The sequence below is a fragment of the Macrotis lagotis genome, chromosome 4 (assembly GCF_037893015.1).
Source record: "Macrotis lagotis isolate mMagLag1 chromosome 4, bilby.v1.9.chrom.fasta, whole genome shotgun sequence".
Lineage (NCBI taxonomy): Eukaryota > Metazoa > Chordata > Mammalia > Peramelemorphia > Peramelidae > Macrotis > Macrotis lagotis.
Window position 1 is genome coordinate 161,090,718 of NC_133661.1, and position 25,344 is coordinate 161,116,061.

A 25,344-nucleotide genomic window follows, 5' to 3' on the forward strand; every position below is an offset into this window, starting at 1 on the left:
GTAAATTTCATTTCTTTTCACAATCCAGTTTTTGTCTAGGTTATCAAAGATGATTCTTCTATAATGTCTTTACAACTATATTCTCTTAAAGTTGATTAACCTTTTCTTTCTTTTACATTCTATAGTTGAATTTACCTCCTTATATTCTCTGGAGGCTAGTTTAGAAATGGATGATTGGAACAAAACATACCTAATTTCTGATATTTACTTTAAGGTTTTGGCGGGGGAGGGGAGCAATAGGGATGAAAGCAGTCAAAAATCCATAAAATATCTGTACATATGTCTCCCTGTATCAAGCTAAGCCCTGTCATTTCCTTAAGCAAAGTCCTGTGCAGAAAAAAGTCTGAAGTCTGCAGAATATAGTTTTGACCACACTGGTTTATAGGCATAAGTACTGGAATGGGTGAGTCATCTACAAATTGAGGTGGGAAGGATTGCTTCCAAGACATTTAGCCATAAAAACCCTGTAAGAGCCTCATACTAACTTAGATTTGGTTCAACATTTTTAGAAAAAGTAACCAGATGCAGTAATGTAACTTAACTGCTTTATGCAAAATGTCATTCTCTATGCTATATCAATCCCTAAAGGGACTATTCTGTGAAATTATAATATGAAATAACTGAAATATAATTGAGTTCTAATTGTGTTATTTATATTAGTGTGAGTGCTGAGAGGAGAAAATAGACCCTGGTCAAGACTCTTGGAGGAGCAATATGGGGACCCAGGGTATGAGCTGGTAAGTCCAAGTTGGTTTTGCTACAGAACTGAGTACTGAAGAAACTTTGGCTTTTAGACTCTGCGGATTTTGAAAGGGTTAAGAAAGCTTTAAAATGGAGAACAGTTACATAGAATAGTCCTTGAGGTCTTTGTGCATAGAATTGGGAAAGCTGAGCTCAGAGAAATTATATGGGAATTATGCTGGAGAAATTATTGGGTTGCAGTAGGTGGTTGCATTTCAAGATCAGTCCCCTGGTCATTTAGGATATATATATTAGAAAAAAATGAGACACTTGCAGGTCATTCAGCAGGAAACAAAAGGAGATTTATTTAGACATAACAGGAAGATATTTAACAAGGTATTGAAGGCACCTTGAATTGATTCAACTGAGTAAAGTTCCCCTGCTTGAGATATACTTCATTTTCTATTAATGAAGGATTTGAGAACTCCTGTCCCTTTAGTACCTGCAGTCAACCTAGCTCAACCTTTTAAGAAAAAAAAATAACTTGCATAAGGGAAGGGAATTGGATATTGTTCCACCACGACTTAGGAAGAGAGGGTAGATCTGAGGTCAAAAGAAAAAAAGACCAAAGTAACTAGAAAAATATTTTAGATTATGGAGAAGCAAGCAAACATAATCTGATAAACCCAAAGACCTCACCAATTGGAGCAAAGATTCATCATTCAATAAAAACTCCTATGAGAATTGGAAAGTAAACTAGCAGAAACTGGGTTTAAACTGGTATTTCATCTCATATATCAAGAGAAGTTCTAAATGGATAATGACAATATAAAATCATGAACAAATTATAAGAGAATGGAAGGAAATACTTTTTTGTAGCTAGATAGGGGAAGTGTTCTTGATCAAACAAGGGATAGAGAAAATCTTGGAAGATAAAGTGCGCAATTAATTAAAAAGGTTTTGCATAAAACAATCAGTGTGGGTAGAAATAAAGGGAAACAGTGAATTGGAAAAACAAGCTTTCCAACAAATTTCTCACATCTCATATCCAAGATATTTATGGAATTGATTGAAATATATGAGCCATTCCCCAATATATGATTGTAAAGAATATAGACATAACCAAAGAAAGAAATCCAAGGTATCAACAACTATGAAAAAATGCTTCAAATCACTAATTAAAATGGAAATTAAAATTCTGAGTTTCCATTTCAAATTCATTAGATTGGAAAAAAAAAGAAAAAAAAAGAAAATGACAGTTGTTGGAAGGGCTGCAGGAAAATAGGTACACTAATACACTATTGATGGGCCAATAGGTTTAGCTGTTCTGGAAAACAATTTGGATCTATTCCTCAAAAAACATTAAATTGTGCATAGCTTTTTGATCGAACAATATGGTAATATTAATGAATGGGGAAAAGGATCCAAAATATTTATAATAGCTTATTTTGAAGTGGCTAAAAATCGGAAATTACAGGGATGTCCATTAATTAAGGAATGACTAAACAAATTATGGTATAGTAATTTAATGAGATGATATTATGTCATAAGAAATAAGAAGGAATTGCAAGCACACATGGGAAGATGTGTATGAACTAATGAAGAGTAAAATGAGTATAACCTGGAATAATTTATGTATAAAGAGCATTGTAAAGAAAATAGCTAAGGGAAAGCTAGGTGGTGCAGTGGGTAGAGCACTGGCACTGGAGTGAGGAGGACCTGAGTTCTAATTTAACCTCATGATAATTACCTAGCTGTATGAACTTGGGCAAGTCACTTAACCTCATTGCCTTGCAAAAACCAAAAAACAAATAAAAAGGAAATAACTAAGACTTAAGAATGCCGATTAATGCAATGATCAACCACAAATCTAGATAATCAAAGTTGAAACATGCTCCCTAAGTCCTGATTGAGCAGTCATAAACTCAAAGTAGAGAATGAGACAGACATTTTAGGACATGGCTAATATGGTAATATGTTTTACTTGAATATGTATTTTTGACATAAGAGTTTTGTTCTTCCTTTCAGTTGTGGGGAGAAGGGACCTAGGATTGCATTACCAACATGAAAATAAAAGCAAAAGAGATTCATTGAAGCATCTGAAAAAAAGCAGAGAAGATAAAAGTCAGTAAGGAAGTTAGTTTTGAAAATAACATGTTGAGTTTATTACATACTTAAAAAGAAAAAGTTAACTATAATGCCAATTTACATCTTTACATATAATCCTCTTTTTCTGTTCTTTACATATGACAATGTTCCTTTTTTGTTGTTTGTGTTCTGAATAAAAAATAAAGGTGAAAAAGAAAAATTGTTGGAAATTAGAAAAGCTTCAAATTGTTCTTCTAAAACCCCCTGCAAAAAATAAATGACAATATAATATATATATATATTTATAAATATTTCAGAGTGATTAAAAAACAATTATGCTCCTGGAGAACAATGAAACATATTTTCTTCTTCTCAAAAAGAGGGAGGAAATAATGGGATAATATGCTGTATGTGGGAACAGACAGGGTTGCTATCCAATTTTTTTTTCTTAGCTATTTTACTTTGTTCCAGGGGAAGTCCTGTTAGAGATGGACTATCAAAGACCTATTTTGAGAAAACAAAACCCAAAACAAACCAACCTCAACTTTCATAAAAAGAACTTATGGCTAGTGAAACTTGAAATGTTTGTGAAATTTAGATTTAGGGCAACTGTGTGACAAACTGAAGAAATGTAAGATTCTATCCATAACTTTTTAAAATTTGGCAACACTTTGTACTCTGATGCTCTTTCTATGAACACCTTTAACAGGTGACTGAGCCTATTGTGAGAGAGATACTGTAGGAAGACTGGAATGTTGGTGCATGTCTTTGGATAGAGAAACCTTTTATTCCCCGAGTACTGAAAGTGGTATTGACCAAGCACTAAAAATATAGCCAGTGAATCAGTCTGGGCGTTGATATTTAGTAGAATGCATGAGAAGTCTGTGCCTAGGGGTGTGCTGGCAAGCTATCAAATTTTCAATGTGAGCAATTATAATTTAGGCTAAAAATCAGAGCTGGTTTTGTGGATTATCTAGGCTTAAGAAAGTCTTAATAATGCAGATTAACATGAAAAAATATTACTTGTACAAAAATATTCATAACAGCTCTGTTTGTAGTAGCAAAGAATTGGAAATTGAGGGGATGTCCATCAATTGGGGAATGGCTAAACAAGTTGTGGTACATCAGGAGGGATGGGATTTAAGAGATGCTTGGAAAAACTTGCATGAATTGATGCTGAGATGAGCAGAATCAGAACATTGTTCACCCTAACAGCAACATGGGGTGATGATCAACCTTGATGGACTAGCTCACTCCATCAGTGCAATCAATAATCAGGGACAATTTTAGGGTATCTATGATGAAGAATACTATCTTTATCCAGAGAAAGAACTGTGGCATTTAAATAAAGACCAAAGATTATTACCTTCATTTTTTTAAAAAAAAAGTTGTTTTATGTACTACATAATTTTTTTATCTCTAATATTTTATTTCTTTCTCAAGGATGTTTTTTCCCCCTTAACATGTTCAATTTTGATCAATGCATAGCATGGAAACAATGTAAAGATTATCAGATTGCTTTCTACTGGGGAGAGGGGGGAGGGAAGGGAGGGTGGGGGAAAATTGCAAAATTCAAAACCTTACCAAAAAATGATTGGTAGAAACTACTATTGTATATAATTAGAAACAAAATATTTATACAATTAAAAAATAATGCAGATTTGTTGGGAACCATTGTGTATGGGAGTATTGTGAATCATCTTCACATGGTGTCCTTGAACACTAGATTCTTGTCTTGCTAAATGCCACGGGAGTGGGAATGGATTAGAGACTGGAAAGGTATTTAAGCACTGGTGTTTTGGTAAATAAATGGAGTACTTGGAAATTTTTTTCTTTTTAGGTTTTTGCAAGGCAAATGGGGTTAAGTGGCTTGCCCAAGGCCACACAGCTAGGTAATTACACAGCTAGGTAATTATTGTCTGAGACTGGATTTGAACCCAGGTACTCCTGACTCCAGGGCTGGTGCTTTATCCACTGCGCCACCTAGCCGCCACCTAGTACTTGGAAATCTTGATAAAGTACTTGTCTCCTTTGTCATCCTTGTTTCCTACCCCTCCAATGCTTGCCTGGGGAGACTGAGGGAGTCCAGAAGTGGGACTCAACATAGGAGTCCAGGAAAAGGGACTCTACACAGATTAAATCGAAAATATAAACAACAAAGAGGATAGTTGTTAAAAATTTCCACAACATATTCCAATAAATACTATGTGAGCTCAATAAGTTACAATAAAGGCCCAGGTAAAAAAGTATTCATCAGATAGGAGGCCTAGTGACTGGAGGCTAATAATAACAATGATAATAACAATAATTTGCATTTATATAGTACTTTTAACACTTGCAAAATGCTTTACATCTATTATTTTATTTAAGCCTGACCAAACATTTTCCTGTGCCCATCTTGGTACATTCTAAGTAGTGATTTGATCTTCTTTAGTCTTTTAAATCCAAACAGAACTGAGACTAAACATACCATTCTGGAATAATTTACTCTTTCCTGCAGCAAGCCCTTTATTATTGGGAGGTGGAGGTATCTTATTTTCCGTTTCATAAGTCTTACCTTAATGCTGATGCTGGGCATAGAGATAACTATGAGATTCTGAAAATTACCTTAGTGGAGTTTAGCAAGTTTAGGCTTTGAGAACTGCTTTTCTTTGCCTAGGCTACAAGCTTCCAAATTTTTGAAGACCAGATAAAGAAGTTTAAAATTTGCTCAGGTGGATGAAGTACTCAGATTGACAAAATAAGGTTTCTTTAAAGCACTTATGTTTTTTAAAATTAATTTATTTTGAATTTTACATTTTTCCCCCAATCTTGCTTCCCCCCCCACAGAAGGCAGTTAGTCTTTATATTGTTTCCATGGTAAAGTACTCATATATATTTAAAAAAGAGTCAAATTTCTTTAAAGTAAAAATGATAAAAAGCTGCTAAGTATAGGTGTTGAACAACGTGTCTTCACTGATGAATGATGGGAAGATTCCCATGGGAGACAGAGTATTTTAGTTACTTAGACCAGAGCTGGAAAGGAGAGAATTCCATTTTCAAAAGAAGTAAAAAGAAGTAAAATAAAATAAATTTAATTACTAGAGAATAGTAATTGGGAAGAAAAGTACAGGTTAATTTTCAGATAAGAAAACTTAAAAGGCTATGGCTGCTTTGGAAGACTTGCAGATGACAGTGATTTCTAAAGAGGGAAGTTTAAAAGGATATGGGTTATCATGCAATGAGGGTAGAGAATAAGTTTATTTATTATAAAAGCCTTCATATCGTGAGCACTAAAGCAAAGGTTTTGAAGCTTAGGGGAAGTAAGAGAAACAGCTGTCTAGAATGCTTTTTAAAGATAATTCTGTTTAGAGAGAGTAAATAAGCTAGATGACCCCCAGAAGGCTCTGCCAGACCTATAATTTTAAGATTTTAGTTGCAGTTTTATTGTTGAGCAGGATGACTTTCTGAACTATTACTAGATATTAACAAGTCTGTAATAGAAAATCTGGTTCAGAAGAAAATTCTCAGGACTGGTGGCAGATCACATCAACCAACCTTACTGGGCTGGTTTTCCCCATTTGTAAAATGAATGCACTAGATTAAGCAATTTCTATGATCCTTTTTATTTCTAATAACATGATTCTATAATATGGCTGCCTAGAAAATATTAATAGCTTCAGTTCAGCAACTCCATCTAGTGTCACAAAGAGTGCTTGAATTTTGGACTCTCACAAACCACTTGTTCTGGAAGCACTTAAGACAACTTGGTAATGGATGTGACTTAAAAAAGAAAAGGAAGTCTTATTTCTTAATTCTAACAGTTATTCTATTATAAACCATTATCTTACATATACTACAGCCAAAGATAGTAGGAACTCAATTAACCCACACGGTTTTTTAAAAAGTAGGTTTGTTTTTCTTTTTAGATAGACATACATAGAAATTTAAGTTGAAATTCATCTCTATGAATAATTTTGGGATAATTTTTAAAGAATGTTCTGTTTTAGTCTTAATATTGATCCAAAAAATTACAATGTTCTGTGTATACAGTGGTAGAGGGTAGGATTCAACACACCTGAGAAAGAGAGAAGAATGAAAAATTTTGGGGAGTTTTTGGTATAGAACTTATTTAGTCAAGGTGGAGATGCAAGACTTAGGTTGTTCAATTCACAAAGAAAATAATTTAGACAATAATGAGTGGCCACAAACAGTATAAAAAAGGGGTCTTAGCAGAAAGGGTCGGATAGATTTCAAATGAAGAAATGTACTCTTAGATAAACTTGACCATCACAAGCTTTTTACCTTGTCTTATGTTATCTTTTCTCCTTTATAGTTTTTAAAAAGAAAACTACTATATCTTAGAATTTTCTGGAAGAGATTTTCATTTTACATCAGGAGAGTTGGGAAAATTTGGGTAACCTGGAAGCTAGGCAGACACTAGAGGAAGACAGGTATTTGGGTCCTATAACTCATTCAGTCCATAAACATTAAATCTTCTATGCTAAGCACTGGGGAGATAAATATACATATATGTATATATAAATGCATATGTATAATAGTCCTATATTATAGTCCCTGCTCTAGAAGGGTTCACAGTCTTAATGGGAGAACTATGTACACAAGCAAGATATACAACAGGATAAATTGCAACTGTTGAAGGGAAGGCACTAGAATTAAGGATCAAGAAAGCTTTCTTGTAGAATGCAGGATTTTAGCTGGAATTATAAAGGAAGACGGGGATATTAGGAGATAGACAATATTCCTTGGCTAAGGGACACTCAGTAAGGATGGTTTGAGAAACGAGAACTGTCATAGGATCATAGAATACATGGTTTGTGTGTATGAATGTTTGAACACACAAATTTAGGGTATGGGCCTGATAGGAAGAACTCATAGGAGATGTCCTAAAGTTAAGCTGTATTTGCTGTCTTTTTTTTTAGAGTTTGAGTTTTACAATTTTTTCCCTAATCTTGCTCCCCCCCACCCCAGAAGGCAGTCCAGCAGTCTTTATACTGTTTCCATGGTATACATTGATCTTAGTTGAATGTGATGAGAGAGAAATCATATCCTTAAGGAAGAAAAATAAAGTATGAGATAGCAAAATTACTTATGATAACGGGGTTTTTCCCCTATTAAAGGTCTTTGGTCTTTGGTCAAACTCCACAATTCTTTCTCTGGATACAGATGGTATTTTCCATCGCAGATAGCCCCAAATTGTCCCTGAATGTTGCACTGATGGAATGAGCAAGTTCATCAAGGTTGATTATCACCTCCATATTGCTATTAGGGTATACAGTGTTTTTTCTGGTTCTGCTCATCTTGCTCAACATCAGTTCATGCAAATCCTTCCAGGCTTCTCTGAATTCCCATCCCTCTTGTTTTCTAATAGAACAATAGTGTTCCATGGCTGTCATCTTTCTTACTTCAACTTGTTCTCCACATCCTTTTCCTGGAATGTCTTCCTTCAAACGTCTCTCTCCCCCATCTACAGCTTTGTTTATTTAGTTGTTTTCAAACACGTCCAATTCATCAACCCCTTTTGGGGTTTTCTTGGCAGTTACCAGGGTGCTTTGCCATCTTCTCCAACTCATTTTACAGATGAGGAAATTGAGGCAAAAAAGATGACGTGGCTTTTACTGGGTCTCACAATTATGAAGTATCTGAGGCTACATTTGAATCCATGAAGATGAGTCTTTCCAACTCTAGTTCATTACTCCATCTACTTTGCCACCTAGTTGCCCCCATCTTTTAAAGTCCTACTCAAATTATATCCCTAGGCAACTTTTGCTAATCAAACTTTGATAACATCGATGTTTTGTACCAGTCTTATTTATCAATATATTGTTTTGTATGGCTAGTTAATACTTAGTATTTGGTGCCTAGAATTGTACATTTAGAGCTAAAATGGCCCTTGGAAGCAATCTTGGTCAATCTTCTCATTTTACAGATGACAACGAGGGTCAAAGAAGTGATTTGTGTATGGTCAGAGTTGGTAGCTGAACTAGGATTCTCATCCAGGTTTTCCAACTTCACAGAGCAGTAGTACTACATTATTTACTGCATAGTACATATGTAGAGCATAGCACTGTACTATGTTGACTACATTGTTATTGTTATATTTATTTGTGCATCTCCTCCACCTATATATCATTGTATCCCACCATTCAACTGTCAAAGAAGAAACAGTTTCCTTAAGTTCAAAGAACAACAGATATGAATGAGACCCTATGGGAGTAGAATGTGGGAGTGAAGATCTCACAGAGACCCAGTTCTGTTTCTCATTTCCCACCACCACATTTTTGTAAAGGCAGTTCCATGTCTGGATTGCATCCTTTCTTTACTTCTGCCTATGAGTCTCTTTTTAAAGATGTAACTTGAGCACTGTTTTACATGAAGCCTTTTCTGCCCCTCTCAACTACTAGTGTGCTATCTTAGAAACTACCTTGTATCAGCCTTGTTGTGCAGTTGTGTCTAATACTCTTTGACTTCATGAATCAGAGCTCACCAGGTCCTTTCATTCTCTACTACCTCCTGAAGTCTAATACCATGTTCATTGTCATTCTATGACACTATCTGTCCATCTCAACCTGCCATCTTCTTTTTTCCCTTCAATGTTTTGAAATATTGGATCTTTTCCAAAGAGTCCTATCTTATTATGTGTCCAAAGAATTTAAACTTTAGTTTCAGCATTTGACCTTCCTGTGAACAATATGAATTGATTTTCTTAAGTATTGACCGATTTGATCTCCTTGCTGTCCAAGGGACTCTCACAAGTATTTACTACTCTGTATATATTTGTACTCCTTAGCTTTACTTTTATGCCATATATATATATACATATATACATATATATATATATATATATATATATATATATACATATATATATATATATATATATATATATATATATATATATATATATATATATATATGTGTTGTAACATCTTAGTTCTGTTTAAATTTTAATAGCTTGAACTGTTTTTTCCAATGGAATATAAACTCCGTGTAAGTGGGGATTGTTTCATTTTTTTGTACTTGTATCTCTCGTGTATTATGTGATGCATAATAAATTCCTAGTTGACTGATTCTACATTCTCCATAACTCAACTTTTTCTCATTAAGATCAGTTCTGGCAAGTAAAAATAAAGGCTAACATGGGCATATATCTATGTAATATATTCTAGTACATATGCAAATAAGCTTATTATGGAATATGAGCTGCTTACCTTATAATTTTTTATAACATTTAACTTCAGTGATGCATACTAGAACTTATTAAAGAATCCGAGTCAATTAATTAACCATGTCTGAGTTGATGTCACACTCCTATATTTATGGAATAGGGACTAGAAAAATTAAAAAAAATCTGATTTGATTATAATAACAAAAAATATGCAGAGAAATGAAAAAGTTACATTTATACCATGTACTTGAATTATTAGCTTTAGGACTGATTCCTGCTGTGCAGAGATATTATAGTGGGCAGAGTGCTTGACTTGGACTAAGGAGGTTGTGGGTTCAGTTCTGCCTCTTATACTAACTTAATGGCCATGGGCAAGTCAGGTAACTTTTCTGAGCATAAGTTTCTTCATCTATAAAACAGAGATGATAACTGTAGTATCTCTTTTATAGGTCTGCTGTGAGATTCATATGTGAGACTATATACAAGCATTTCAGAAACTTTCAAGCACCATATAAATATGTTTGTTATTTAGATAGATGGAGTTCAAATGTTATTATAAATTCCCTTTAGCATAATTTTTTTTCTTTTTTTGGCAAAGCAATGGGGTTAAAGTGATTTGCCAAGGTCACACAGTTAGGTAATTATTAAGTGTCTGAGGCCGGATTTGAACTCAAGTACTCCTGACTCCAGGGCCAGTGCTCTATCCACTGTGCCACCTGGCTGCTCCCTCCTTAACATCAATCTTAAGAGGATAGAGGTACTTATTTTTTTAAACAAAGTGACCACTCAGGTCATAAGTTTAGGACAATGTAAATAGGAATACTACCTATTCAATTTTTACTACCAGAACTTAAAATTAATTTCATATTTTATTTAAAAAAAATTACACTGGTCAACTTAAGTCAGAATTGAAATGAACTTCTAAAAAAACCTTTTTATTATTCACAACTATGAAGATAAAATATGTGCAATCCATCTGCACAGAACCAACAGTAAGACAAGAGATGCAGAGTGCGACTTTTCCCACTGTTCTCAAAAAAAGATTATAGTACATAAAATAATTTTTTCCAGAAGCCATTAAATAGTAATGGAATGGCTATTTGAACAAAACTGCCATAGGAATTTTCATGGTTAATTTGCACAAATTTACTTTCCTAACACTTATTAAAGAATAAAAATAGTATCAATAGGGGGAAAAATCAGGTCATGAAAGGTCAGATGTTTGAAATTCTTCTGGGAATACAGTTTTAAAATATGTGACTTTAACAATTCCTATAAATTAATACAATTCTAAATTATTTATGGATGTAAATTAATGTTAAGTTAGTCTGACTCACAAGAGACAGTTTAAGTAAACCAAATCCAACCAACAATTAAGCCATTATTCACAGAAAAGTTTCTTGAGATACAAAGCTTTCACAAGGAATTTCCACAGGTACAGGGTCATAATTCTAATGGGATTAGAACTAAATGAAATAAAGGTTATCTTATTAGCTAACCATCTAAACATAAATAATCCCATTTTTATGTTAATCATTCACTATTATCTGGCTTTTCCTGTGGTATTTTGTTGTTTTATAGTTTTAAAGTAGTTTGAAGAATAATGATATTCTTAAGTAGTAAATGTTTGATTTGTCACAGAAAATCTTAAATTGCTTCTGTATGGACTTGTTCAAAAAAGAGGATATAGAATGATGAAAGGGGTTGTCAGAACCATTTCTAGTAGCTCTGAATCTAGGCAAAGTTTTGTCTCACTTAAAACAAGGCTTATTGGTGATGAAATATCAAAGTTTTACAAAGAGTAAAAACAGAATTACAAGATCAAAGAAATAATTACATACTGGTAAAAGACTAAAATCTATAATACATCAAATGACTTGATGATGCCCACAATCATCATGTCTCTTCTTTCACCTGCAAAGTTATATAAGATAAATTATTTTGTTCATTCTTGATATCCCAGTCAGTATCTGTTTCGGAATCACTGGAGTAAATGCCAAACAGGGAAGAAGTTCTAGGAACAGACCATAATTCATCTGTTTGAGTAGTTGCATCACATAGTTGTTTACTTGAAATTTTTACTTTGGCCTGAATACCTGGAAGAGAACAAACCACCAGCATATAGTAAATTGATTATACTTTTAATACAACTCCCACATTTAATGGCGATCAACACAACTAAACAGCCTAAACATACCCATACTACGTTGAGGGGGCCTTTTCAGAGAAATTTGTGTACTTTTATGCATCTTAAGTGCATGAACATCAACATCTATAGACACTAAGCCTTCTTCATAGTAAGGAGGTACCGAAGTGACATCATTAGATGGGTGATCAACATCTACTTGTGTCTGGGTGGCTTCATATTCATATGTAATCTGAAAATATAAATTAGAGAAATCTTACAGATACATGTCAACAATAAATATGCCTATTCATTCATTTGACCTTTCTGCATTTGGAGACAGTAAATTAATAAAATCTGAATTCCTTATTATTATTGCATCATAAACTGAGACTCTTTCTGGGCAAGTCTGAATTAAATATGGCCATTGTTAGAAACTAAAACAGTTGAACCAAATCAAGATATATCCTGAAACTATGAAATTTAAAATTTTATAGCTCAAATATAATGATATGATATTTTGTGGCCTGGGAAAAAATTATTTAAAAACACTTAAACTACTTTAGAGAAAATTTATATCTTGGTATAATTTCTAAAGCAATCCAGTAACTGGAACCAATCTTGGATCACAATTATTGATTACTTAGGATTCTAATCAAAGCATAAATCAAATGTTAACTCATATGATATAAAATTTAGTCCTATTCCTACTTATTTAATTTTCCTTCCTACTCTTACCAGGTCCTAAGCATATCATGTCTTCTTCAGGCCCTAAGCATATTGTGATTGTTCTTAACTGCCAAGATTCTGGTCACACTGTTGTCTCTGTTTGTATTAACAAAGTTATCATTCCTCTATCTATCCTTTCAGGTTGAAAAGTTCCTTGTCATTCATGAGACTATGCCCAAACTGCTCCAGCTCAATGTTAACTCTCTCTTTACCTTGACCTATCATGCAATATGATTCATCTGGGTACTTAATCACATACTGATTTCAGTTTTACTTATCTTTTTTCAATTTGGCTAAAGGATGACATTAAATAAAGGCTAAATAGTGACTCAGTCTGAAACTCATGAAATAGTAGCACTTTAGTTAAGTCCCACCTCAGTTCTAATAGTCTAGTTCTCATCTCTATGGAGTCAGGGACTCAAGTTTCATTAAGTTTAGCCGGCGGTGTTCAGCTACCTAGAATGGTCCTAACCAAATTAATGAGATTGGCTTATAAATCAGAATGCCAAAGTATTAATGTATAATGAAAAAGTGTACTTGCAAAGATTAAAATAATGACATAAGACTACCTAATGAGTTTAGAGTGAATGATTTTCTAAAAATGATTTATTAATTTCTTTCAAGCTTCACTGTCACTTTTTTACTGATATACCTCATTGTGCTCCTACTGCCATGCTAACAAAAAGTGCAGACATAACAACTGAACATGTTGGCCATGTCTGAAAACACCTGCCTCATCCTACACGCATTAACTAACACATCACTTCCAAAGGGGAAGAATGGATGATCTTAGAAGAAAAATAATAGAGGTAGCCAGGTGGTGCTGGACCTAAAGTGAAGAAGAACTTTGTTCAAACCCAGTTTTACACACTGGCAAGTCACTCAGTTTGTTTGTCTCAGTTTCCTTAAGTGTAAAATGGAGATATTTGTAAAGCATTTAAGAGAGTACCTAGTATATAGTGGGAGTTTAATAAATGCTGGTTCCTTCCTTTCTTTCTATGGCACTACGAGAAATATTTTCCTTATGAAAAGGTCTATTGTGTTGGCTATTCTCTCCCCTGACTAGTGCTTAAGAGATGGGCAAATTTTTCCTTTTTGGCTCTTTTTTCTAAGTCCTTGAGTACTACCCTGTCTTTTGTCACAACAATATGACTTCATGGCGAACATGTTACAATTAAGATTATGTTGTTTTAAAGTTGTAGATTATTTCATAGATCATTGGTCAACCCCCTCATTTTGCATATAAAAACCTGAGCCCTAGGAAGGGGAAGTGATTTGTCTGAGTTCAGAGAGCTGGTTCGCTGCAGGGTCTGGCAATCCAGTTCAGTGTTTGTTCCATTACCCCATGTGGTCTCCTTATGATAATATCATTTTATAGAAGTGATAGAAGTATCGCTTTGAATAGTGTCTATCTTAGGAAGACAGACTACATTCTACATTAATATTCATAAATGATCTCTTATGGAAGGATATTTTTGAAGTTTTAATTTACATTTTTATTGCTTATAGTTCTGATTTCAGGATAACATCTGGTCCTGTAAAAGGAGTTAGAGCTTACTCTAGTTTGGGGCTTCCAATCCTTTGTATACTGACTACACCCTCTAGTTAGGTTGATTCAAAGCTTTTGGGGGATAAGGTCAGTTTCTTACATTTCTTCTGCTGAATAAAAAAATTAGAAATATATGTTCTGAAGAAAGAAAGAATTTAAAAACCACCTGAAAACCTAATTATAACAGGATGAACATTCACCCACGAATGTTCCAGGGAAAAAGCAAAGATGCTTTTCATTATACAGGATTGAAAAGGAGACTGTATTCCTTGCAGATAGTAAATATTTAAATGTTTGCTGAACTAAACATTAGTTGAACTTAGGAAGGTTTTTTGCTTTCAAGAAAATTCTTTTTACCAAAGTACTCAGTGGTTCCCAATATCTAAATAAGGAAGAAAACAAATTAATTTTATTAAAAGAATATGAAACATTAAAAATTGTTTACTAGTTTTAAAGAAATGCTAAAGTACAGCATAATTGCTAATTTTGCATTAAAAGAGTTTAACAATTATAAGCACAGAAGAGTTCCAGAATAGTAACAAAGTTTTTAAGAGCTAAAAGGATACTATGATAGGAGATATTGCAAAACTTTAGAGCATTGTCATGAATTAAGGTAGAGTATGATTTGCATGGGAGAAGGTACACTATGTGACTCTTAAAGTTCCTTTAAGTCACTATGACTCTAAATATTGAAACGAGATAAAATGGAGGAGTGTCAGAGTGAAAAGAAATTTTAAAAAGTCATTGTTGAACTAATGGCAGTTATAAGAACAAATACTGGCAATGTGACTTCAAGATGTCTAAAATATGACATAAAACTTGCTTTAATGACTTCTTGGTCAACTATGCATTCAAGTAGTGATTATGCAATCTGAATTTGTAGTTCTGCTACTTAAAATAGTCAAAAGGACCAAATTCATTTGTCCATGGGCAAAGTATCAATGACATTCAATTTGTAGCAATTCAGCTAATATTGACTATTATATGTGGCATATTGTATAATAGTCTACCAGAGGACACAAAGGAAAAAGACATGGTCTGAATCCACAATCTAATAAGAAATGACACTATAATGATATAAAGCACTATGTGACCTAGGAGATCACCAGTAGATGAGGACGTTAGAGAAGGCATCATGCAGAAGTTGACAAATGGTAAGATAAGTAGGATATAAACTGGTAGCAGTTAAGGGAGGAATTTTATAAGATTATAGATTTAGAGATGGAAGGGACTTCTTATCCAGTCTCCTCTTTTTACCAATAAGGAAATAGAGGCCCAGATAGACTAGGTGACTTGCCTGAGAGATCATATTAAGAGTGACAACAGAGTTCAAATTTGACTCCAAAGTATTTATTTTGTACAGAGCATTTGCTAGGATGACCAAAAAAATTAATGTTTCTGCCTTCAAGGAATTTACATTCTATAGGAGACTATGCACATGTAAATACATATAAAATACAAGGCAGTTTTTCTGGAGGAAGTGGTACCAGGAAAGCCTTGGTATTTGGAGGCAATGAGTAGATATTAGCTGCGGGAATAGTCAGCATGAGCAAAGTAATAGAGATAAGAGAGAAAGTGCTTTGTATGAGGAACAGCAAACATGCTGGTTTGACTAGACTGTAAATTATTACTGTAATCAAGCTGGAATGATAGATTAGCTAGCATCAGATTGTGCAGAGCTTTAAGTCAGAGGAGTTTTATTTTTTCCCATTAAGTGACATGGGGCCACTGGAGCTTAATATTCATGTGAGTGTTGATGGTGCTATGGTCCCATCTATGATTTAGGAATATGGATTAGAGAAAAGAAAAGTTAGATAGAGACTTGAGGCTATTACAATAGTCCAGGCAAAAAAACTACAGACCTAATGTTGAGTATGGAGAGAAAGGGACAGATGTGAGGAATGTGGTGAGAGTATGACATACAAGGACTTGGCAACTGATTGGATTTGGGGCAAGGGAGAGAGCAGAGTTGAGAATGACTCCAAGGTTGCCACCCGGATGACTGGAAGGATAGTGATAATCTTTTTTTTTGCCCCCTAGGTTTCTGCAAGGCAAATGGGGTTAAGTGGCTTGCCCAAGGCCACACAGCTAGGTCATTATGAAGTGTCTGAGACCGGATTTGAACTCAGGTTCTCCTGACTGCACCACCCGGTCGCCCCCCCTGGGCAGTCTTTAAAACCTCAAGAAATCTCAGAGCTGCTGGTAGTGCTTGGGGAGGGAGTGGAGGGCTGGCTCCGGGGCACTAGTCTTCTAACTGCTAAGTCTGTCTTTCCGTGCTGGCTCTTCCTCTGACCCTATTTAGGGGCAGCTAGGCGAGCCCCGGAGTCTGGAGGACCTGGGTTCAAATCCTCCCTCATACACTTCATAATGACCTAGCTGTGTGGCCTTGGGCGAGTCACTTAACCCCACTGCCTTGCAAAAAAAGCTAAACCAGAGATACTGGGAGGTTTTGCCATTCCCTCGGCCCGCTCATTTTCCGGGTGAGGAAGCTGAGGCGGGGCCGGGCCTCCTCCGCGCCCCTTACCTGGGCTGTGGCCGGGAGGGGGCCGCGGGCCGGGGCGTCCGGCCGCTCCGGGGGCTCCTCGGGGGGCAGGGTGGGCACGGCGCCCGCCACCAGCCGCAGGCGCTGGGAGAAGCGCAGGTTCTTCTGGATGACGGAGGAGACGTCGAAGCAGCAGGGCGCGAAGTGGTCGGAGCAGATGACGGAGCGGTCGTTGCCCCCGTACCAGTCGGCGCGGCGGCGCCGCACGAAGCGGTCCCACAGCAGCCGCAGCGCGCGGTCCTTGGGGAAGCGGAACAGGGACTTGCCGGACTTGGTGGTGTTGCCGCAGCGGGCGGCCACGCAGCGGGCCGGCATGGCGCGGGGCGCCCGGCTCTTTCTCCTGCCCCGTCCCCCCGCCCGGGGCCTGGGAAGAACGGAAGTGACGCCACGGAGGGGCGGGGCCGGGGCTCCCCGGGCAATCCGCCTCGGGCTTCCCGCTGTCTGCGGCCGGACGCCAGGGAGAACCGGGGGGGGGGGGGGGGGGGGGGGCGGTACGAATTTCGCGCGGGCCGCTCGGGGCAGCGACGCGGCGGACCCTAATGAGGGGCGGACCGGAAGCGGGCGTCGCCATAGCAACCGAGGAGCCTCCTGCCGCCGCCCCGCGGGCCTCCGCCCTGCCTTTCTGCGCTTGGGGAACCGGGAGAGCCCAGGGGCCGAGGAGGGGAGCCGACGCGGGAGCCGGGCCGTTGCGGCTGCGCCCGGCCTGCCTTGTAGACTCCCGGCCGGGGCCGGGACCGCACCGGAAGTCGCCGGTTACCATGGCAACCACGGAGGGGTTGCCGGGGAGATGACCCCATTCCCGCCTCCTCCAGACTCAGCTGCGGCGGCTCCTGTCAGGAAGATCGGGCCGAGACTCCAACCATGATCCCCGGGAAATACCGCGCCAACCCCGGCCGCATCACGCCGAGCAACGTACGTGTTTGGAGCCGGGGTTCCCCCCCGCGCCCCCTCCCCCCGCAGTAGTTGAGCCCCCCGGTGGGGGGGGTCCCTCAGGCTCCCCGGCGGGCGGCTGCCGTCGGCTTCTTGGGGCCCTGCCGACGGGCGGGATCCCCGGGCCCCTCGCCCCATTGTCCGCCTTCCTGGGGGGGGGCTTGAAACGCGCCCCCCCGGAGTCAAGGCCCCGGGCTTGGAATCCCCCGGGGTCCCCCTCCCCCCCTGCGCGCCCCTCGCGCCGTCCCGGGGGGTCCCACCGAGGAGGCTCGTGGGAGCGGCCCTGTGGGAAGCGTTTTGTGGCATCATCCGCGCTGTCCCACAAGTCTGGGTGCAGCACTGAGCTGTAGCGGCTTTAAAACCGCACCGAGACTTGTGGGACAGCCTGTAGGCTCGGCGTTCAAGGTTCGTGGTTGCTGTGCCCGTGACCAGCTCGGGGTCCTCCAGGCCCGGGGTCCCCCAGGCCCGGGGTCCCCCAGGCCCGGAGCCGCTCTGCATTGTCTCAGGGTCACGCGTGCTTCCCTATGCCAGGGGAACCGCGTTGAGTCCTCCCTGGACACACGCTGTCCAACTTGAATTGATAAGCAAATCACAGGAGAAATTTTGAAAAAGTGGAGAAAACATAAAAGTACCTTTAGACAATAACCTCTGCATCTCCATTTTTATTGTTAGTTTTTATTTTATTTTCAAACTCAGTGGTGACCTGGGTTCTAGTCCCAAATTCTGCCTCCAACTAGCACCGTGCCCTGGAGTGAATCACTTAGACACATGTTTAGACTTCAGTTTTCTTGTTAGATAACAGGAGAAGGGGTTGGAGGTCCCATTCAACCCACAGTTCCAGGATTGTGAGGCTTTAGGTCTACAGAGATACTTAGTTATTAGTACACTAGGAAAAAAAGGCGGGAGGGAAGGGGTATGAACATATATAGAGTGCCCAGTGTGTTATCCCTTGTTATCCCCATTTTATTGTTGAGGAAACTGAGGCAAAAAGAGGTTATGTGATTTGCCCAGGGTCATGTAGCTAGCGTGTCTGAGGACATTTTTGAACTTAGATCTTCCTGACTCCAGTCCCCTATCCATTCTATCTACTGCACCATTAGTTGCATCTAGAAAAATGTACATTTATTTGAAAAAAAAATTTTCCCTATAGTAAGTTATTTTTACTGTAACTTTTTTGACATTTTGGTGTTTACCACTATTTAACAATTTTAATGCCAACTTTTGAGAAGGTTTAATCTTCAAATTTCAGGTGAATTGTGGGCTTCATCTGGTTATTCAGACATCATCAGTGCCTGAGAAAAACAAAGTAAGGTTTGAGCAAATTCTTATTTGAATTGATAGTATGCCATGCTGTTTTTGTGTGGCTCTGAAATGATTTGATTCTTTTAGGATGTATCTACATGAGTCCAGTCACGTTATATTTTAGAATAAGTGACTTTTTTTTGTGCATATCCACAAAGTGTACACAAAATGGATTTAACAAGAAAAAACACTTATTTGATTGGAGTGGCTTATATTAATAATCTAAATGAGTTGAAGAGTAAAGATAAAGCATGACCATATTTCCCAAGGAGGCCCTAGTTCCCTTTGGAGCTTTAAAGGTCCAGATCTTGGATCTGTCCTGTTAAACTCTCCTTTCCTGCCAAAACCCTGCTTTAGGAGACACCACTATCTTTACTTCCCCTTCCTTCTTCCCTCTTCCCCCCATTTGAACATCATCTTTTTTTTTTCCCATGGTCGGCTGAGGTTTTTGAAGGGACCTACTTGGGAAATAATTAAGTTTACATTTTCATAGTACTTCAGGTTTGTGAACCTTAGTAGAACCAGAATTTGAATTCAGATTCTCTTTCCCTAAGTTCAGGGTTCTTTCTGTCATCATCATAAAATGAAAACATGTATTTTTCAAATTCAGTTTTTTAGAAGACTATTTCCTCATTATAACCACATAATGGATGTATTGTAGGTATTATTGTTACTTTACAGATGAGGAAACTTCAATTCAGAGAGTTTGAATGATTTAGGGTCACATAATAAATTAGTGTCAAAGACAGGATTTAAAACCCAGGTTTTTCTGACTCTGAGCTTCTGCTATACAATGCTGCTTCCCTCCATATTGAAGGATAAAAGGCAGAGCTGGAGACTGAGAACATATTAAAAGTTTAAGCTGAACATCTTCTGTCATTTAAACAAGATCTATGACTTCTCTGCATACTAGAATTCAGAGTAAAAATCCAACAGGCAAATTATTTTTGATTTCTTTTAATATATAATGAATTCCATAGCATAATTTGCTATATCATTTTATTAATATTAACAATATCCATCCTTGGTTGATTATTGTTTTACCATTAAAACAGATTGTCAGGAACTATATATATATATATATATATATATATATATGTAACATATACATACATATATATGTAGTTTTAATTCTTCCTAAACTATTCTTTTTCTCTTCTATAATATATTTGTATCATATGAAATTATTTAACACATAAATTCTTGTAAATTCAAAATATTTTAAACTCATTATGAAAAATATATTGATAACATAAAATTCTTTAAAAGATTGAAAGTTATTTTAAAGTGTGTATTCATACTTGTTATTGGTTGAAATGTATCTTTAATATTACTATTCTTGATTGAAATCTCAAGTGAGATTTCCAAAAAAAAAAAAATTTAACTCATTTCCTGGAGTATAGCAGTGCTGTATAAATGCTTAATCCCTTTCCTTTCCCCTCAATTATTTACTATGATTTGAGCTCAGCTATTCATGCACCCATGATTTCATCAGTGTGGAGATTTCCCCTGGGGCAGATTTTAAGCCACACTGTATTTGCTTATCCACTTGGACTTCCAAAAATGTCTTGGGAACCCTCCTTACTTTCTTTTGATATTGTGAGGAAACCACTAGGCCACTAGTTATCTCTTGCTTTCCCCATGTGACAGGCCCACCTTCTTTTAATTTTTATTTTCTTTTCTTAGTGTCATTTTCAGCTCCTTTCTGTGACTCGTTCTGCATATCTAATCACTTGCCAGATCTTCTCATTTCTACTTCTGCAACAAATCTCACATTGGTTTCCCCTCCTCTCCTCTCATGTGACCGTCGCCATCATTCATGCTCTTATCTCTTGCATAGATTATTTCAGTAGCCTCATAAATTGATTTTCTTGTCTCAGCTTCCTCCCTACTCCAATCTCTTTTCCACTTTACTATCCTGGTTATTTTATTTAAGTGACCATGCCATTCATTAAGGTCTAGTGACTCCTCTAAAACCAACTATAGCACTTCTGGCATTTAAAGTCCTTCAGAACTGTCCTCAACCTAACTTCTCAGGCTCATTAGATGATATTCCCCTTCCTGTACTGCATCATTCAGCTAAACTAGCCTTTTGATTGTTCTGTTTCTCATCTTCCCACATTTGTACTTGCTGTTCCTTCTACTAGGAGGACGCACCTTCTTTAGCCCTGCTTCCTTGACTTTCTTAAAGCTCAGTTCCTCAGTTGCTAGTGTCTCTTCTCCAACATTATTTTTTGCTTTTTTTGAATGTACATACATTCACATATAAACCCACATGTGTTTATATGTGTTGTTCTCTTAAAGGCACTTTTGTTTCTCTCTCCACTGCTTAGTACAGTGCCTAGCACATACTAGGTGCTTAATATTATTGAATGATTGATTGATAATTCATTTTAGAAAATTCAAGTATAATGCTCATTTATTTTACTTCATACTTCCAAAATAAATTTTCAAGGGATTATGATAGCAATAAAATTACAATTTTCAGTAATATTTAATTGTATATTATTTATTACATTTTTTTTCTCAATTTTTTTTCTTAAACAATATTTTGCAGTTTGAACTCAGGCTAACCAAAGACTCATCATTCCATAATCGACTTTTGCAACATGATCTAGAAAAAAACTACTCAAGCAGACAAGGTATTGTCAATGGCCAGAGATTGATTTGTTTTATATTTCTTTGAATGAATTTAATTTTCGATAAATTTATAATTCCTAACAGCAAAAATAAAAAGATAAATTAGAAATAGTTATTCTGGGATTATTTTAGATATTGTTTAGTTCAGAGTTGATTTCACAAAAAGGAACATTGACAAAATGTTCCTGATACATAATGGTAGTTGTTACTTTTTGGTTCTTAAGTAGGGGTATAAAACTGAGTATATATGACAAAGGGAAGAGAAGGAAATGGCTGGAAATGGCCATAGTTCCAAATAATAGAATTTGGATGAAAAAAATTGAAAAAATTGTTAAATGTAAAAAGTATGATTGGGCATCACTCTCTAGAAAGTGCGTTATAATACTTGGTTGTTTATCTATTGTGTCTTATTTTTTACTCTGACTTATATTCCTTTTCATATACCCAATTGCATTAATTTCTAGTCATCTGCAATTATAACCTGTTGCTTGAGACTCTTCTTTGAATACTTTTATTTCTTTTGGTTGCTGTACTTGTGATGACTTGGGGTCATCACTTGGTATATTCTATTTGGGGTAGGTATTCTGCTGCTTGGGGTATTCTGGTAATATCTAATTTGTATGAATCTCTTGGTGAATTGTGTTTCAGCCCTGATAGATTGCCTCCTTTCTAGGCCTTAATTACTTTTTAAAAGTAGGTTTTTGTTGCCATGTTTTGTTTTTATATACACTGTATCCATCTCAATAACCTCTCCCACAAAATATCCCTTTTAAGAAAAGGATTTTTTTTAAAAGGAGTAACAAATCAGCAAAACCAATCAATATGTTAAAAAATAAAAGCATATATTTTAAAATGGATGACATCATATCCAAGTGTTCCATACCTCTAGTCCCTCTATGTCTGCAAGAGTGGGAGTAGCTTTGCATTAAGTAGGGGAGGAGGATTTTTTCTTGGTGGACAAGTTTTTTTTTTTTAATAATTTTGCAATATATGTTTTCAGTTGTTTTATAGTTACTTTTCTTTCCACTTACATTGTTTACATCATGTGTATATTGTTTTCTTGGCTGTGCTTATTTCACTTTGCAACAATTTATGTAAATCTTTCCTTGCCTTTCTTCATGTACCACAATTTAATCATTACCCAAATTGATGGATGTCTATTTTGTTTCCAGTTCTTTGTTAACCCAAAAAATGCCTCTATAAATATTTTGGTGTGTCACAGAGACTTTTTTTGTGTCACTTACCTCTATGGGGTATTTGCAAATCTTCTTCATTGAAAACTATAACTCTCATAGCCAAATGGATAGTTTGTAATTGCTAATACTTTCTATATCTTCAGCATGTTCTAGAACTTCATGACATTCTGGTCTTGTTACACTTGTCACTCTTCCCAAAAATAGTTGCTGGATAAGTTGATTTGGTTCTCTTTTACTATATTATTTAGATGTCATTTAAAATTTTTTTTATTTATTTAAGGTAACGGGGTTAAGTGACTTACCCAAGGCCACACAGTTAGACAATTAATTATTAGGTGTCTGAGGCTGGATTTGAACTTGGCTACTGCTGATTCCAGGGTCCGTGCTCTATCCACTGCATTGCCTAGCTGCTCCTACTATGTTATTTAAGTAGAAGAATGTATTGCAAACTCTTCTCTCTATTTTCCCTGCAGCATATATATCTACATCCTCTACTCCAAACAGGCATAACTACTTGATATTGTCTGTGAATTCATACTGTTCAGATTATTCTCTATGTGTATTAGTCTATATTCTTTTAGCCCTTAGAGTCCAACTCAAAGGAAGTTTTTCCTGGGGAATATCCCATCCTCTCCAAGCCATAACTTCACCATTAACGTTCATTTCTATGAAGACATGTTAATAGATATTTGCTTTTTGTTAATTTTTCTGTTAAAACAAAATGCATGTACCTGGGCATTACTTCCTTGAATGTGCACTTGGTATTCCAAAAATCTCAGTGCAATTTTAAGCTTTTTTGGACATTCTTGTATATTGTTTCCCCTCTTAGAATGCAAGTTCTGAAGGGATTGGAAATATCTTGTGTTTGTTTTGGTATTCTCAGTGCTTAGCACAGGGTTAGCACATAGTAAAATGTTAAATGAATGATTTTCCTTTCATTCATATATCCAGAGAGCCTTACCTTTTTAATTTGCTCATCTTGTTTGCATGCAATTTTTAAAGATCTATGAGGGCAGAGATTCCATCTAACTTATATTCCCTCCACCCCACAATGGTATTCTATTACCAACCTCATTGCTATGAGGAAAATGCACTGTAAGCCTTAAAGTGCTCTACAAAAGTTATATATTCTCTGGGCAACAAATAAACATTTATTGAGGATGATGGAATGCATTTTTTAAAGATAAATTACAGTCCTCTCCATAAACCTGAGTGTACAAAGCAAAGGTGAAGAATGAATGAAAAAAAGTATTTATTAAACACAGTATTGGAAAGCATTTATTATGCATTTACTATGCTCTCATAGTAAATGCATAATAAATTCTTTTTTCATTTATTCATCCTTTGCCTTTTATTTGTACATGATGAAATGACTGAACAAAAAATGTGCTGGTTTGAAGAACATGTACCGTAACACATTTTCCATGTATTTCTTAAATCAGAATTATATTGTGTAGTTTATGATTCCTTTTTTAAATATTTTGAAGGGGATGGAAGAGTAATAAGTCCTTCACCTCGTAACAAACCATCATTCGTCCCATCCACAACAAACATGACAGATCTTTGTGGGCTGGAACTGAAAAGTGGTGCAAACCCTTTATCTGCATTTGGAGATTCTTCCATTCAGACACCTACAAAATCCAGAATTCGACAGGGCTGTCACAGTGCTGGCCCAAATGTATCTGGTAATGAAAGATTATCATCTTGCTAAACTAGAAGAGAGTTTTAAAATTTAAGATTAGGAGTAGTTTATTAAATATATTTATATAAATACAGATAACTTTAGAATAACTTTTTTTACTTTGAATTTATATTTGAAGTAAAGGGAAAATCATTTGGAATGGATGCAACATAGAGTTTTGGTTTTAAAAAAAGAAAGGCATCTCATATGTAGCTATTTTAAAATAAGGAAAGATAAAGAATAACTAAATTCTAAAAGAGCTGTTAGTAGGTAAAGGAATTAGAATATGAAGCTGCTTTGGTGTAAAATATTTTGAAATTTGAGTGATTTAGTATATTATTTTCCATTAGGTGATCATGTCTACCTGGGGAGCTCATCAATGCCTGCGTTTCCAGTTCTTCATCGTTCTAATGAAGAGAAAATTCTTTACTCAGATAGGTTGACCTTAGAAAGGTGAGATACTTTAAAGAGGAAAAAAGCTCAGAATCTGTACCAAATGGAGCTAATATTATCATAGCATTAAGTTTGTAAGCAGAAAACAATGATTTTGAGAGAGAGAAAAGCCAACCTAATAAGATTTAGAAATGGAAGGCACTTCAGAAATTATTGGATCTAGGTTTTACTTTTTACAAACAAGAAAACTAAGGACCATCCAAGCATCATGACTTATCTATTACTAAGCCATAATTCCAGTGCCACCCTTTTGATATCCA

The 25,344-nt window shown here is 36.5% G+C and overlaps 2 protein-coding genes across 6 annotated transcripts in view; one reads left to right on the plus strand and one right to left on the minus strand.

Moving 5' to 3' along the window:
* Positions 1–2,647: 2,647 nt before the first annotated feature.
* Positions 2,648–17,281, minus strand: THAP10 (THAP domain containing 10). Of its 3 annotated transcripts, XM_074234535.1 has the most exons (4): positions 16,865–17,277; positions 12,135–12,315; positions 11,852–12,033; positions 2,648–2,780 (listed from the first exon to the last, which is right to left on the minus strand). In XM_074234535.1, the coding sequence occupies exons 1-4, from the start codon at positions 17,195–17,197 to the stop codon at positions 2,769–2,771; spliced, it is 708 nt and encodes a 235-aa protein (XP_074090636.1). In that variant the 5' UTR covers positions 17,198–17,277; the 3' UTR covers positions 2,648–2,768. The 3 variants fall into 3 exon arrangements, with proteins under 3 accessions (XP_074090636.1, XP_074090637.1, XP_074090635.1); XM_074234536.1 differs by lacking the exon at positions 11,852–12,033 and having other exon boundaries at positions 16,865–17,281; XM_074234534.1 differs by lacking the exon at positions 2,648–2,780 and having other exon boundaries at positions 10,846–12,033; positions 16,865–17,275.
* A 144-nt stretch (positions 17,282–17,425) lies between these two features.
* LRRC49 (leucine rich repeat containing 49) overlaps positions 17,426–25,344 on the plus strand; it is a 221,103-nt gene continuing 213,184 nt past the window's right edge. Inside the window, exons 1-5 of one of the 3 annotated variants that reach the window (XM_074234525.1) lie at positions 17,426–17,794; positions 19,062–19,118; positions 21,672–21,756; positions 24,438–24,635; positions 24,982–25,084. In XM_074234525.1, coding sequence (XP_074090626.1) covers positions 17,744–17,794; positions 19,062–19,118; positions 21,672–21,756; positions 24,438–24,635; positions 24,982–25,084 — 494 coding nt within the window. In that variant the 5' untranslated portion in view covers positions 17,426–17,743. The remainder of the gene's footprint in view (positions 17,795–19,061; positions 19,119–21,671; positions 21,757–24,437; positions 24,636–24,981; positions 25,085–25,344) is intronic. The other 2 variants (XM_074234526.1, XM_074234527.1) reach the window with 2 other exon arrangements.